The sequence below is a fragment of the Haliaeetus albicilla genome, chromosome 5 (assembly GCF_947461875.1).
Source record: "Haliaeetus albicilla chromosome 5, bHalAlb1.1, whole genome shotgun sequence".
Classification (NCBI taxonomy): domain Eukaryota; kingdom Metazoa; phylum Chordata; class Aves; order Accipitriformes; family Accipitridae; genus Haliaeetus; species Haliaeetus albicilla.
Window position 1 is genome coordinate 45,239,324 of NC_091487.1, and position 16,509 is coordinate 45,255,832.

General features: G+C 44.3%; 1 protein-coding gene and 1 pseudogene across 2 annotated transcripts in view; both read right to left on the reverse strand.

Moving 5' to 3' along the window:
• Positions 1 to 482: 482 nt before the first annotated feature.
• LOC104311506 (C1q and TNF related 4) overlaps positions 483 to 16,509 on the reverse strand; it is a 31,510-nt gene continuing 15,483 nt past the window's right edge. For both annotated transcript variants that reach the window (XM_069784630.1, XM_069784631.1), the window contains exon 2: positions 483 to 2,012. In XM_069784630.1, the coding sequence (XP_069640731.1) occupies positions 904 to 2,012 (1,109 nt within the window). In that variant the 3' untranslated portion in view covers positions 483 to 903. The remainder of the gene's footprint in view (positions 2,013 to 16,509) is intronic.
• On the reverse strand, positions 14,666 to 15,935 carry LOC138685344 (uncharacterized; annotated as a pseudogene).

Genomic DNA, 16,509 nt, shown 5'->3' on the forward strand with positions numbered 1-16,509 from the left:
ATTGCATGTCATGGTACTGCTCACGATTAACACATTATGAGCCTGCTCCTGACCCAAATATTAAGACATTTAAAAATACATTTTTTATTCTTCTTACTTACCTTGCTTCTGAGCTTTCAGAGGATGGTCCGTTTGTAGATTTGAGCCCTCATCCTTTACTACAAGGGCTAGAAGCCTACTTTTTTGTTTGTTTCTAAATGTATTATTTTCATTAAACGGAAGCTGAGATTCTCAAGCACAGCTTCTTGACTTCATCAAAATCAGATTAAGAAAAGCACCAAATATTGTGAAACTTGCAATAAAATCGTTAAGAGGTACCAACACTTCACACACACGAATGATAAAAAAGAGTGTACACAGACTGGCTCAGTAACACGTACTGCAGCTCATATGATCACCATGCTTCTTTCTCTCCTGAGCTGGTACCTCAGCCAGTGACAAGCACACAAGTCTCACAAGTAACAACAAATTCCAATCTGAGAAAATTTTACATCTTTTTTATTTTTATTACATTCATTTTCATTACATTTATTCCCTCCCCAGAAATGCAAGGAAAGTCACCACATCCTTTGCTTTCTGCATGCTGGGGATCTGCAGTAATGTTACTGCAGTGGCTCTCTGATCCTCAGCATCTCACTACGCTGCCCCACCCCTGCCCCCAAACTACTTCATGCTTTATGCTTAAATCAAACACCAACACAGGACACACACATACCTGTAAAGACCTTTCTATGGATGAATGGCAGACACGGCAGTGGCCCTGCAGACAGGGCACAAGCGTGCAGCATAGGGAAAGCACTGGACACATGATAGCATGCTCAAAGTAGAGGATGATATTTGAAGAGGAGCTACACCCAAGTTCATGGCACCTTGGCTTTTCTTACGCTCCTTTCACATCTGCACCTAATTATTTGACCCTTGGGGGGAGCTGGCACCTGGAAGCCGCTTTGGCTGAGCCTCTGAATAGATCAGGAAGCCGGTGAAGGTGATGTACTTGCCATGGTTGCTGTAGGCACCATAGCCATCATGCTGATGGCTGTAGAGCCAAACGGTGTCCCCGTACTGCAGAGGCAGCATGATACTCTGGCTCTGCATCTCCCGCCTCTTGGAGTGGTTGTCATCATAGATCATGGCCTGCACCTCATTGTGGTTCTTCATAAGTTTCACTGACATAGTCTTAAAGGGCATTTTGCCAATGGTGAAGGAGAAATAGTATGCACCAGGTATACGGCATGAGAAGATGCCAGTGGAGGAATTGAAATCTTTTCCAATGTTCACAAACTCTGTGTCAAACGTGATCGGCTCATGCTGGGTTTGCTTGTCGTCTGTCCCCAGGAGACATTGTGAGCGGGCAACAGAAAATGCAGAGCGAGGATCTTGTTCCCTGTTCGGTTGGTCAGATAAAACATGTCGCTGTGAAGCTTCATTCTGCTCTCCGGGAAGTTGCTGAATAGTGTGATGGTGTGGCCCCAGCTCTTGAGAGCTAAGAGCATTCTGGAAGAAGGCAGAAGTGTCTGGATAGATTAGGTAGCCATTGAAAGTTGTATAGGGGCCCACATTGCTGTAAAGAGCATACTTGGGATCTCCATGTAAACGCAGCCAAACTGTGTCACCGTAGTCGAGCTGCAGCATGGCACTCTGGCTGGCTACCTTCCGTTCCTTGCGGTGATGTTCGTCATACACAATCACTTGCACTTCATTCTTGTTTCTCATCAGCATGACAGACAAATTTTTCTTTGGGTACTTCCCAACAGTGAAGGAGAAGTAGTAGGCTCCAGGGATCCGACAGCGGAACAGCCCAGTCTTGGGATCAAAGTCATTGCCAATGTTCACATACACTTTGTCAAAGGTAATGACCATCTCAGAGCTCCCTTCCATGCTGCTGGTTCTGGCCACAGAGAAAGCAGAGCGAAATTCAGTACTGGTGTCTGCTGGGAAGCCATCTGTAGGCAGAAGAATCATGCAGCAAAGGAAACCAAACAGGATCTGAACCTTCAGTGTCATCATTGTATCTGAAAGGAAAAAGAAGCATACTTTAGCTGGAATTCCATTAATCTCCAGCTCATTCTCCCGTTGAAACCCTGACCTGAATCTTGCTAAATAGACATGAAGGTCTGTGTCCAAATATGGAGAAGTTTCCAGTGCATTCTCTGATCAGTGCGTGGGACCATACCTCAGTTCAGATCCCAGCATTATTTTGATATTTTTCCTAGCAAGAGCTGGATCTTTTTTCCCTGTACTCGTAAGAAGAAAAAGAATCTTCTTTGAAAGCCAGGCTATCCTACAGCTTGTCTGCAAAACACTGTGTTGCTCACAATGCAGAGGGATCTCAGAGCTTGCTGGGCCTTTGCCAGAGCTCCCTTTTGTAGTGCTTTTATTCATAAGACCAAGGATGAAACAAAGCCCTACACAGACCCTATATTATACAACTGAGATACTGCTGAAGGGCAGGGAGAAGAGGACATAGGCTCTAGAGGTTCCCATGCAGATGCCATTGCCTAGCACTGCAGTAGCTGTTTCACAGGATGTGGAAGCTGGAAGCCAAGTAAGCTGGTAGACCCCATTACTCACCATGAATCTGTGAAGAGTGTAAAGAAACTAGAACAAGAGGGAGTGTTTGGGGAAGGAAGGAAGACAATGGAGAAAACGAATGAAATGAAAAAGAAGAGAAGGAAAACAAAAGATAAATAGAAGGCAAGTCTCCCAAAGTATAGGATCCCTGAGAGAGAACGGAAATACTGAAAACAGGGAAACAACTCCCTGTCTGGATAATAGCCAGAGAGAAAAAACTTCTTTGACCCTTAAAAAAGAGGGATAAGTTAGGAGCTAATGGGATTTTCTGCTTCTAGTTTCTGTGATTTTTTTTTGGACTGAGGCCAAAAATCATCTATTAGTGCTTTCAGGCTGAAAACAAAACTGCCAGTCATTCCAGTGAGAAGCTTCTCTCTCTGTCACCTCTCTGTGCTTATTAAAATATCATTCAGGCTGGGAGGCAACTGCCTGGTTTGCAGTCTGCCCCATCTGTCACCCCAGAACTGGTGCCTTGCCAGCCTGCAAACAATGAATTCGCAGAACAGGAGCAAAACATGCTACTCATTGAGGGGAGGGGTGAAGGCAAATTCTGAATTAAAAAGGATAAAGGGGTAAATATTTGAATCAACTGGGATGGCCTAGTAAGAGAAGTAAAGCAGATGAAACCCATGTATACTGTGAGGTGGCAATGGGATCCTGTTTTGGCAAGATGTGATACCTAGAATCACTCACCAACAGGAATTCAGCTTGACCTACAGTCCCTGCTCTTTCACACTTGAGAATAAAACTGAAATCTGAAATGCAGCTCTAATAGAAATGAACCCAAGAATGAATTAGATTCTCACTTAAGTACGTGAAAGTGTCACACTAGCAAAGACGAAAAGAAATATCCAACCATGTCCTAATTTTACATTAGATGACTTCTCTCACAAACGTCTCTATATTTTCCTCCATGCCCCTGAATTCACAATGTTTTTCCTGACTTAGCCTGCTTCTCCTGAACACATCCATGGGACCCCATGGGCTGCAATGAAGGGTGTTGAGAGGGCTGACTCATGTCATATTGAGGCCACCCTCTATCATCTTTGAAAGGTCATGGAGATCAAAGGAGGTCCCTGGTGACTAGAGAAAGGCAAATATTGCACCCATCTTCAGAAAGGACAAGTGAGACAACCTGAGGAACTACAGGCCAGTCGACCAGTCAGCCCCTCACTTTGGTCCCCCAGAAAATTATGGAGTGTTCCTTTTGGAACACATTTCTAGGGCAAAGGACATGACATTTAGCATGTGTTGATCAGATGAGGGTAGATCACGTCTAACCAAACTGATTGCCTTCTTGTGAGAAGAGACCAGTGGATGTCACTGACCTTTTAGCAAGGCTTTTCTACAGTCGCCCAGAACATTCCTGTATCCAGGTTGTGATGTTACAATCGAGATAAGTGGACTACTAGAGAGGTGAAAAACTGGCTGAGTTGTCAGGCTCAAGGGCTAATGTTTAATTTCAGATGTCCCCTTTAATATTTTTTACCAATGACCTGGAGAAGAAGGCAGAATGCCCACTCATCAAGGTCAGAGACGACACCAAAACAGAAGGTTTGACAATATACTTGGAGTCACAGCTGCTATGCAGAGGGACCTAGACAGGCTTTCAGTAATGGACTGAAAGGAAATTCAGCAAGGATGAATGCAAATTCCTGTACCTGGGATAGACTAACCCTGCGTGTTGGTACAGGCTGGCGACTAACTGGCTGGGGAGCAGTGCTACTGAAAAGGATCTAGAAGTCCTGGAAAACAATAATTTTTACCTGAGTTAGTGCTGTGCTCTGCAAGTAATGAAGGCTAACAGCATGCTGGGGTGCATCAACAGAAAGTTGCCAGTAACCACAGGCGGTGATTATTCCCCTTTAGTTGGCACTTGCGTGACTCCAGAAGAAGGCAGCCAAGATGGCTGAGGTCTGGAGCACCTGCCCTATGAGGAGAGGCTGAGGAAACGGGGCTTGTTTAGCCTGGAGAAGAGAAAGTTTTGGGGGGATCTAGTAGTAGCCTTCCAGTACCTATGAAGAGGTTACTGAGATGACAGAGCTAGGTTCTTCACTGATGTTCGTGGTGGGAGAATAAGAGACAATGGTCATAAAATCCAAAAGGGGAGGCTCAGACCACGTATAAGTGAAACAATTTCATGCTGAGGGCAATTAAGAATGGTACAGTTTGCCCAGAGAGATTTTGAGGTCTCTATCCTTGGAAGTTTTCAAGACCAGACTGGATTAAGCTGTGAGAAACCTGGTCTGCATTCAGTGTTGGCCCTGCTTTCAGCAGGAGGTCAGACTAGAGACCTCCTAAGTCATGATTCCTGATTCTGTAACTGATTCCCATAGCTACTGCCTTCTCACAGTTGAAAATTCACTCGCTACTAACCCTAGCCATGACAATTACATGGAACTAACCAGCTAATGGCAGGCCTGACAGACAGACAATCTTTCATCCAGCAAATTAATTTAAGAAAGCATTTTCAATGGAACTATTAAGCCATCACTAATTGCCATGCATCTGCTTCCATGCTGTCTTTATTTTTCCTCACTTTGCCATCTAGTTTGTGAGCTCCTCAGGGCAAAGACTCTCTCTTCCCATGTCTGTACAGCATTTGGCCATTGCTGCCGTTTAAACAATACTAATAGGCCCTAACATCCCACCAAGAACTAAATCCCAAACTGTCACACTATGAGCTCAGCCTCTGGTTCAGCAGTATTATTTTTGCAGAGTGCAGAGTGCTACATCTAGCATGGCAGGCTCATTTCAGCTTCCAGCTTAGAAAACCAAGCCCTAAAGGCAAACTTATAAGGGCTATTAGAAGTTTCTGATTCATACTCATCCATTGTTATTCCAGTGATCACCATGGTGTGGCTGCATGAAGAACCAGCATGACTGTGACATGGTGGCACGCTCTGGAGACAAGAAATGACAGGAAAGGATTTGGCATTTGGGTTTTTAGTCACAACAGGACCCTGGTTCTAAAGCACTGCTTATGCTTTAGAGCTCGCTCAGTGTGTCCAGGAGTCAGGGAATATACTGCAAGCACGTCACTGCTGGCCAAAAAACCACAAAAAGACAAAACATTTTAAAAAACTCTGTAGTGGATCTGACCTTATGTTCCTTCAGATGACCACTATCCTTGTTTCTGTCCCAAAGCTAATTTCTCTGTAATAAGGTTACTTATTAAAGGTTGGATCACTCAGTTACAGTTGCGAAGACTCTCTGCTTGCTGCAGTGCCTTATTTATCAGCTCTTCCCAACAACTTACTGGCAAGTCGTTTAAACAAGGCAGTTAATTATGCTGTGTTTCCATTAGCAAGTTGTTTCCTTGACAGCTCCCACTCACCACTTTCAGCACTATTTAGGTTCTTTATCTTTTAAAAATAATTTAGAAAGTATTTAATAACTGCCTCTTACATGAAACCAGTCTAAGAATAATATGCCAATCATTAGGAAGACTCAGCTAGCTACAGGGCTGCCATAAACAGAGGCAACTCACAACAACTCTTGGACTTGAGTATCAGTGTAGTAAGTCTGAAAGATAAAGCTTCCAAAATGTTCTGTTGCTCCCCCAGCAAATGCTTCTGCTGCCCAAGTCTTTTACTGGGATAGCTTTCTTCCAGCAGGGAAGAGATAGCACCAGGGGTGTGAGGCTGGCCAGGGACACTGTGGTATCAGCCTTAAGTGCATGCTATGGCATAACTTTTAAAACTGCAGAGTGAGGTGAAAGACCCAAGCTAGAGGTGAAAAGTGGGTCTTCAGCTTGTGCCACGCGTGTATCATACATAGCAGCTGTGTTATTCTCATTACATTTACATATGAATCAGGGCCCTTTGTCCCCACATTCCTTACTGTAGTAACACCACAGAAGTATGCAATGAAATTAAGTAGACCCAAGGGATAAACAAGGTATGCTACTGCCTTTACGCTAGGCAGTACCAGCAGGGACAGCAGCCCACAAGGAAGAAATCGAGAAACTAATTTTGGAACAGGAGGCACAAAACACATGATGGAGCTAAACGTTCTCAAAGGCACTGACATTAAATTAATGACCTGAAAAGAAGGGGCTAAAATGGTAGTGACTCACATAGCAGAACAGGAGTTGCAAATCTTTTTTGAAAAGAAAGAGACATAATTCACCTTTTGCAGGACCCAAGAAACATTAATAGCTTTGTGCTTGCTGGAGATGATTTTTCTGTCCTGGAACAGAATCAATCCACCAGTGGAAAGACAATTAGCTTTACTCTTCTACTGAAATCCATGGATTTACAAAAGGACTTTCAATAATAGAAAGGTCACCCCATTTCTAGACTTGCAGGCCAGATCTTCTTGTAAAACTCACAAGGGTTTTCTTTCTATTCCAAAATATTAATGAGCTAGATTCCCTAGTCCTACCTTAGGCAAGAGTCCTCTAATTTCAGTGGGAGTTTTACCCAGAAGACCACTGAAGAATGAGATATGAAACAAAAGTGAAGCAGCGCAGTTGGATTAACTGTTAGTAAAAGTTCTTAAAATCCTGTAAACCACAAGAGCAAAGCCCTGTTTTTCCCAGCTCTCACTCTAATATTTAAGGACAGCTGCAAATGTTTCAATTATTTGAATCAGTGAAAGCCTGTGTAATGAACAGCCTTCTTGGACTACAGTTAGCAAGATTTTTTTCCCCAGATACCACATACTGTCTGTTCCATTCATCGGATACAGATTAAGAGCATCAGATAATGATGCATATGCATCACTTTTTCCGACATCAAGGAGAAATTTATTGTAGCAGATCCTCAAAAGCAAAATCTGTATAAGGAGTACTATGTGACAAAATCAGGGATTCACTTACGGATTTGGCCTTTCTCTGCTTTTGATGAATGTGGTTTTTTGAACTCTGGAACAATCCTGAGAGGTAAAACATTTTCTGAAGCATTTAGGATGCTTTTTGGAAACTATACGCCACACTTTGGATGACAGAACTGTATGGCATTAGTATAGAAAGTACTTAATTTTAAATGTTTCCTTGAGTCAAGGGAGTCGTTTAACATAATAAACCAGCTTCTGTATACTCAAAGATCTGTGGAGAGACAAAAATTCTTTTGAAGTGTCTCAACTCCAGCCATACTCAGGAAAAGGAAACGGAGAGACTGTGTTTTGGCATAAGCCTCTAATGTTAGCCTGCACTTCAGAATATTAATTAAAGCTGCTATATTTCAATGGAAGCCCTAACAACTCTGTTTAAGATAAAATCATGTTGTATAAGGTGATGTCTATTCTCTGATCAAAATAGAAACATGATCGTTCTGACATTAGGATTTTCTTCCTATAACAGTATTCAAGGAAATTTGTTACACACATTTGAAGTGCCAGGGTGACACACTGTGTCTTCTAGTTTTGGCTACTATGTATATTTAAAAAAATATTCATTTTGACAGTCAAAGTGGTATTTTAGTAGAGAAGACAGCTGAATAAACTCTAGGTGGGAGCAAGGAGTTATTCTAACAGACTAATGCTTTAAAATGTAATATAATTTTTTTTACATCCTTTTCTAAATGAACAAATTACACAAATCCAACTCTCCACCACATACACACTCCTCAAGCAAACAAGGCTAAAAACTGCAAAGCAAAGAAAAATACTCTAACACTGCTCAGGAGTGGAAGAGCAGAAAACATTGTTAGAATACTTGAGTTTAAACTGTAGTTCATAAAATGTGTTAATACTATCAAGTTGTTCTGTACACACAGCCAAACAAACTGTTGATAAACTGTCATTGAAATTACACCATCAGTAAGTAGTGAAAAAACCTAGCCATTGCTGGGAATGAGTTCAGTGATAAATGGTTTCTGTGGAAGCATAGGCCAGAGAAGCCTGGAAACCACAGCTTGAGCAAGGCAGAAGTCTGTTGCTGTATAGTGTTTATTTAGCACTGCTACCTTTAGACATAAAACACCGAGACCATTTCAACAGTAGGAATTTTTGCATGGATACAGTTACAGTTACAGTAATGCCAAAGTTAAACCATCTCTTTTCCCACCCCCAAACCTAATTTCCTTTTTTAGCCTGGTTTATGTGTGCATTTCTTTCTCCTGGTGCGCACAAGAGATGCTGAGCCTGCAGCACAAGGCTTTGTTGAAGCATCCCATCTCTCCAGGAGGAACCGGATTGCTGCACCAGAAGGCAGATCACACTGCCATAAAGGATTAACAGAGACAGTCTGGCCTGGAATGCCAGGAGGTATTTTGATAGGTAAAAGAAAGTAACTGACACTTTGGCAGCATATACCATAAAGATATCAGTTAAGACAGAGAGAGAGGAAGGCCCCAAAAGGCAGACTGTCCAGTGCAAAAGCTAGCTCTAAAGAGAGAGAAAGGCACAGAGAACTCAGAGAATGGAGTAGAGGGCAATTTTATTGTTCACGTGGCTGGGCTGGAAGCCATGTAGCGGGAGGCCTTTTTCACAGAAATCCTGTTTTTTTTGCTTTGGCTATGGAAGTAAAACCATATGAAGCACAGGGACACTGCCAGACAGACTGCCCCAGCAACAGACCTACTGGAGTGACAGACACTTTATGAGGAAGAATGCTGAGCACAAGCAGTGCATTTCAGGCTATTCCAAAGGCAAATGGGAAATTATTATTTAAAAATGAATGAGAATTAGTTACAGGAATGATTTTATTTTAAAGTTCCACCTGGTTTAAGATATTTAAACTATGGTAGTCTGCAAAGAAGCTGGTAGCCTGCTGAACTGCACGTTACTGGACTCCATAGAAGAGCTTTTAAAAGATGCTTATAGTCTAGAAGACATAGGATAGGGGACATGGGTAATAACAAGCAAATGTAGCATAAGATTTTACTTTTACGATGCTATTATATAGTCTGGAAAAAAACCCAACCAAACCCTGCAGGATTAAAGGTGCTAAAATGAAAGAGTCAGCAAATAAGAGTTTCATTTCATCATCTGACCAGCTGGAATCAACAAGCAAGATCCAGTTAGCACCACAGCAGTGCTAAAGGAGAATGTGAAGACAAAGGTAATGGCTATACAGACCATGGGAGGCTCTCTTAAGAAACAATGAGGGAGAAAGTTTAGAAGTGTTTGCAGAAGACATTTCTGAGTTGGAGACAAATACTGGGTACCTAAGGAAGATGCAGATGGGTTCAGCATCACAGACTACGCTTGTAATTTTTCTCTTTTAGTAAGAGTTTGGGCAGGAAAAAGATGAATGTTTTCCCCAAGAACTAATGAAGCATGGGGACTTTAAAGGGTTGATAAAGAATGAAAAGGCTGTTTAGACAGCTCCACTGAACACAAGCTTGTTCTTAGGTTTTCCTGAAGTGGTGGTGTAGCTCACATCCTTTGGGACTTTTTTTTTTTAAAACATCTCTGCGTTATAATCAATAGGGTAAACTGAGCCGTGAGTGACAAAGTGGAAACACTAGCTAGGCAGAATGACACTAGAATCAGTACTCTGGAATCAGCTCAGATTCTAAGCCTTTATTCTTCCTGTCTTATTGTTACATATCGTGGCTCAGTTTTTCTACCCCACTTCCTTCCAGTGAAGGAAAGTTTAGCTCTTGGGATAATCCCCACTCCTCCTGTTAACAAATGGAAGTCTAGCAACAGTTCAGAGATTATAGGTAGGTATTTACAGTATTTACTACAGGTAGGTGTCTACAGTATAGGTAGTTATTGTCTGATTTTTTTAAACCACACTTTCCTCTATGCATCCAAGCAGCAGCTTCCTTTAACGCAGCTGAATGAATATTTTTATTCTCCAACCACATAGACCAGGTTCCTACGCTGTTCTCAGAGTTGATGCCCTATTTGTCAATTTTCTTTCAGTCCTTGGTTGTAACTAATACTTACAGACATTAAAGGATATTTCATCAGGATGAGAGTAAGTGTTCCAGTTAAATACTGGTTATACTGGCTTTCCTTCCTGTTCCACACTGCCACTTTCATTCACATGCCCAGTCATTCAGCAAACCTGTCAGGTACAGCACCATCAGTTGGGAAAAATCTTGCAGTGATCCTTTCATGTTCTCCTCTCATCCCCTCATTAAGAATGAAACCAACTGTAGGTTTATTTGTCCAGGAACTAATAGGAACCTGTGGAAGCTGACACCCAAGAAGGTGCACTACATAGGACTGTCTATACATTACAGGAATCACAACTTTTGTGTTATACCTTCCTGTTGAAGACTGTTGTACATGAGATTGTGGAGATATTATAAGAGGTATTGGAATGTGTGGTGTACTCAAGGTTTGTTCATTGTCCTCTCGGTAGTGGTTTTATGTCCTCAATTTCCTTTCTGTGAGTCTGCACTCCTGCACTTTGTATCAGCCAATATATGATTTTAATTTAACAGCTATGTAAGGTCCTAATCAAAAAAAGGACCAAGTTTTAGATTTTCTTGTCTGTTTTCTTCTTTAGCTGCATAGCCACACCTTCTCTTTCTCTCTTTCACTTCAGTGGGCACATAATTCTCATTTTTCCTGGAACTCTGTGCCTGCAGTTGTGGCTTCTGACCCATTCCCCCACTCACTGGAATGCTGCCCTCCGGTCATTGCTGTAAGACCTGCCACATCACCCACCTGGGTAAAAGCTAAAGGGAATGTGTTGCTTCTTTCTAGTTGATCATCACATCACAAGTTAGGATGAGCCTGTGGAGTCCAGCAGTCATCCCCTAAGGGAATTAATGGATAGCTGAGTGCCAGCTGGGGTTACATGCAATGACAACAAAAAGCATTTTTGTTCCCTAGTTGTTTTGGGTTTGTGTGGTGGGGTTTTGGTAGCAGGGGAGGGGCTGCAGGGGTAGCTTCTGTGAGAAACTGCTAGAAGCTTCCCTGGCTCCAAGCTGGACATGCCGCTGGCCAAGGCTGACCCAGTCAGCGGTGGTGGTAGCACATCTGGGAGAACAGATTTAAGAAGGGAAAACCTGCAGCGGAGAGGGCAGTGGGATGTGAGAGAAACCCCTGTGGAGACACCAAGGTCGGTGAGGAAGGATGGGGAGAAGGGCATGCCCCTGCAACCCATGGTGAGGCGGCAGGCTGTCCCCCCCCAGCCCACAGAGGGGAGCGGGGGAGCAGATGCCCACCTGCAGCCCAGGGAGAGAGGAGCCCACGCCGGAGCAGGGGGATGGATGCCCCCCAAGATGGCCAGGACTCCCTGGGAAAGCCCGTGCTGGGGCAGTCTGTGACTGAAGGACTGTGGCCTGCAGAAAGGACCCACGCTGGAGCAGCTCCTGAAGGACTGCAGCCCATGGAAAGGGCTTACATTGGAGAAGCTTGTGAAGAACTGTCTCCCATGGGAGAGACCCCACGCTGGAGCAGGGGAAGAGTGAGGAGTCCTGCCCCGAGGAGGAAGGAGCGGCAGAGACAATGTGTGATGAACTGATTGTAACCCCCATTCCCGGTCCCCTTGTGCTACTGGTGGGGAGGAGGCAGAGAAAATCAGGAGTGAAGTTGAGGCTGGGAAGGAGGGAGGGGTGGGGGGAAGGTGTTTGTCCTGATCCAGTGTCGGGGAAGGTTTCGATATGATCCCAAGAGTGAGATTAAGACACAAACGAGGTCAAATGCCGTATAGTCAAAATAGGTTTTATTATCAAAAGTATCAAAATGGTAGCGATAGGATAGAATGGAAGAAAAGGTAGAAATTAAGCAAGCAGTCGGGATAGGATTGCTAGAATAGTCACCACCACGGATCCAGCGGCGTCCTGTTGGTCCTCAGGCTAGCAGTCGGTGGAGGGGGTTGCAAGGACGGTCACCACCACGGATCCAGCGGCGTCCCGTTGGTCCTCAGTCTTCAATTCTTTGGTGGTGAAGAAGGCCCCGCCACAGCTTGTCTCTATGAGTTTTTTATAAGGCATATTTCAATGATGTCATGCGCTGCAGGTTTCGTTCATCACAGGACCTTCGCGTGATCAACACCAGAAACCAGTATCTTATCAGCTCCAGCCCCGTTTCCTCCTCTGGATGCCTCAATGGCCTGGTAATCGACCTTATCGACAGGAGTGTCCTGCTTAAACAGGCCATCTTAGAGACAAAGGGCTCAAGATAAGCAGTTCACAGTTCCTTGAGATGATGGTCCAGTCCCCCACACCTGACAAACTTTGAGGCAAATGGTTCAGGATAAGAATTCAGTCTTTTACACCACCCCGTGGCTCAAAGATTGTTTCAGGACCCATGGTGGTTTTGAGAAAAGATAGCTATATAGAAAAGTCAGAAAAGAGCATTTCAGACAATCTGTATTACCGACGGTGTGGTTCGCTGTATAGCGCGAATTTGTTTAACACTATCAGGCGAAATAGTAGTTACAAATTGCATATTAGTTACAACACGCTGAATCAATTGTATAAAGCATGGAATGATACATGGTAAAAAGAATAACATCGTAAAACCATACAACAAGTAAAATAGGATTCGTTTGACCCATGGACCGCCAGGGAGCCAGGAAAACATATCAGTGTCCCAGCCTTTCCATGTCTGGATAGGAACATGGGCCAGCTTTCGTATTACTGCCGTAATTTGTTTCACAATTTTCCTGCTGTCATCAATTTTTAAACAACAGTTAGAGTCATTTAGTTTACCACAAACACCTCCTTCCTTGGCTAGCAGGTAATCAAGAACCATGCGATGTTGTAATATTGCTGTTTGCATTTGTGTAGCTTGATCCACCAATAGATCAAGGGCACGGGCTGTCTCATTAGTAATGATCTCTAGGACAGCTTGTAACCGGATGATGTGATTTAGGTTATAGATAGGTTCTCGAGCACCGCTAACTCACTCGTTGGGGTTCCAGGTGGCAGGTCCATAATGTTGTATGATACGTTGAGGCGTCCACACGTCTTTGCCCCAGGTCTGACCACTCCCACCTGCTATAGAGGTATCAATGGATCGCTGATATCGATTGAGATCATCATATACCTTAACACCCAGTCCATCCCCTTCATCATCCGGGAGCAAGAAAAACAAAGGGTGAATTACCCCCACATAACACACTCCAGTCCAATTTGCTGGTAGCATTTTGTAGGCACATTGGCCACACACCCAATAGTGACCCTTTAAGGCTTGTGCACCATTTTCAAACAAACCAGTAGGTGTCCGTGGTGATTGGAAATATGTTGAATTACCTACTCCCAGAGGATGATCCGACAGACCGTTCATCAACAACCTGTCCACAGTTTTTCCCACCTCCTCTGTGGTGCCCCAACAGATAGGAAGTCCATCTGGACCTATGCTCAAATGTCCCTGACAGCGGTCTTTATTATCACTTGACTACCAAATTTGAGTTCCATCAGTGAGTCTGCATTTCCAGGCACCAGAACCGTGGTGCCAAAAGCAGGTAACATTAAGAAGGTTATTAGACTGATTAGTGGAAGACCAAAAATGGGAAAACCGTTTCTTGTGCCCTGTTTGATTCACCCAGGCCCATCCGGACCAGCGAGGCACAAAATTTGGGGAACTGGAACTCAAGAGGCGACAATATGCCTGGTCATCCCCTTCTGGCAGTGTTATAGCTGCCCTATGGTTTGAACAATCAGTTGGTCTACAATCATCAGTGAGGCAATGGTTGTCATAAGTATAGGTCCAGTTGCACTTGTTATTTCCCACGGGAATACCATCTTTTTGTGTTTGGTTCAGACAATATCCACCTTGGACTGGATATTGTATTGTCCAGGGCTATGTGTCTTCACCCCAGTAAGAATCATTTTTGACCTCACTGTAATTACTCACTAATCATTTTGGGGAAATAGGGACAGCAGTCCATGGCCAGCTTTCCAAACCTAAGGGCCCACCACATACCCAACAATTAGTCAGATTAAAAGTGTTGGCCACTTGCTGGCCTAGAGCCACAAATTCATTTTGCCACTCCAAGCCGAAAAGAGGGGCACAGGAGTTTCCCCAGATATTAAAGGCAGCAACAATAGTCGTCCAAAACAACATTTGCAGTGGTATATCAAACATCCTATAAATATTAACAAAGCAATCACTGACAAAACTACACAAACGATTAACAGCTTCCCGTATTTCTTCAGGCACGCTCTAGAGTCCTCACCTGAAAGAGAAAAGAAAAAACAGACTCGGTTCGTTCTAAGGAACCCGAAGCAAATTGTTATTAGAAGGATGGAATAAGCCACCTGGTATTGATTTTATGTTCCTTTACTTCAGCCCGCCTCAAGCCCCTGGCGTCTGTTTTGGTGGCTGGAGGGTTAACAGGACCATACTTGCGCCCGTAATTAATTAATTCCTGGGCCACTTCTCCCCAGGTGCACATTTTCGTATCTGGGGGGCGGCGGTGCTGATCAGGTATGAATCCTCCTGAAGCAGCCGCAACACTCTGGCCCTGGGGCATCACCTGTATTTTTTCTTGTAATTGTATACCAATCGGTTTCAGAGAATCAGGGAGTCCCCGTATAAGGGGAGTCATTCACTCAGGATCCACCGACATCATCATCGGGGACTCCTGCCTAGGCTCCAATTTTCGATCATACATCATCTGCAGACAAGCTGCCTTTTGCACACTCTCCACTAATTGATCAACAGTCCCCGTAATCGCGAGGGGCTCCCCCCTCTCCAAGGGGTTCAAACCTCCCGCCCAATAGGCTGCCCGTTGGGTTAAAGACCAGGGGGTGCGGTGATTCCCAGTAGTTAAAAACACTCCCGGTCCCCAATACCCTTCCACCTCCTTTTCACTTAACAGAATCTGGTGTCCCCCCTGACAATGCTACTCTCCACACATACTCCGTTTCTGACTCCTTAGGCGTTCGGCCAAATTCCTTTTTTAGTTTTGCCAACTCAGTGGCAGTATAGGGGACCTCTTTAGTTGTAACTTGGGGGAACTGGTCCTGCTCATCATCATAGGTATATTCAGTTTTGACTAAAGGTCGCAATGAAGGCAGCTCTAACTTCTCCACTCTCTCTTTTGCTGCCTGCAGGTCCTTAAAGGGGTAGCCAATTTTTGATCTTGGAGGAATTCCCTCACGGACAGTACCCGCAAGGAGCTGCTCCTTAAGAGCAATTTGCAAATGTTTCACTTGGTTCTTTTCTGCTTCAAGTTGTGCTTTTAATGCCGCCACTTGTCCCATAAGGGACTGAAAAAGATTTTGGAGGGATTCAATAATCTGAGATTCTGCAGTGAGGTGGCAATCCCTATCCTCCACTGCTGCGGCCAGACTGGCACCGAGAACGGCACAGACAATTGCTTTTCCTTTCCCTGACCGCACTCTAGCATCTTTCTGTAAAGCGACCATTCGATCAATAACGCTCTGCAGATTATACCAATTTTCCTGAGCCCAGTCTATCCCAAGCACAGAGGGTCGTGCTTTATGTTTTCCCAAAAAGTCACACAAAGCTTCTTTCAAACAGGCAACTTTGCTATCACTCATCTTATACAAAGTGGGGAAGCAGTCGTCTCAGGAAGGCAGCACGTAAAGTTTCAAACACAGCACAACACAAGCCTGCACCCCTTACGTTCCTGAGAGGTCTCACATATTAAAGCAGGGAAAGAGTACGGCACCCTCGTCTCAAGGGATCCTGTCCGTGACGCCAATTTAAATGTCCCGATCCAATGTCGGGGGAGGTTTCGATATGATCCCAAGAGCGAGATTAAGACACAAACGAGGTCAAATGCCGTATAGTCAAAATAGGTTTTATTATCAAAAGTATCAAAATGGTAGCGATAGGATAGAATGGAAGAAAAGGTAGAAATTAAGCAAGCAGTCGGGATAGGATTGCTAGGATAGTCACCACCACGGATCCAGCGGCGTCCTGTTGGTCCTCAGGCTAGCAGTCGGTGGAGGGGGTTGCAAGGACGGTCACCACCATGGATCCAGCAGCGTCCTGTTGGTCCTCAGGCTAGCAGTCGGTGGAGGGGGTTGCAAGGACGGTCACCACCACGGATCCAGCGGCGTCCCGTTGGTCCTCAGTCTTCAATTCTTTGGTGGTGAAGAAGGCCCCGCC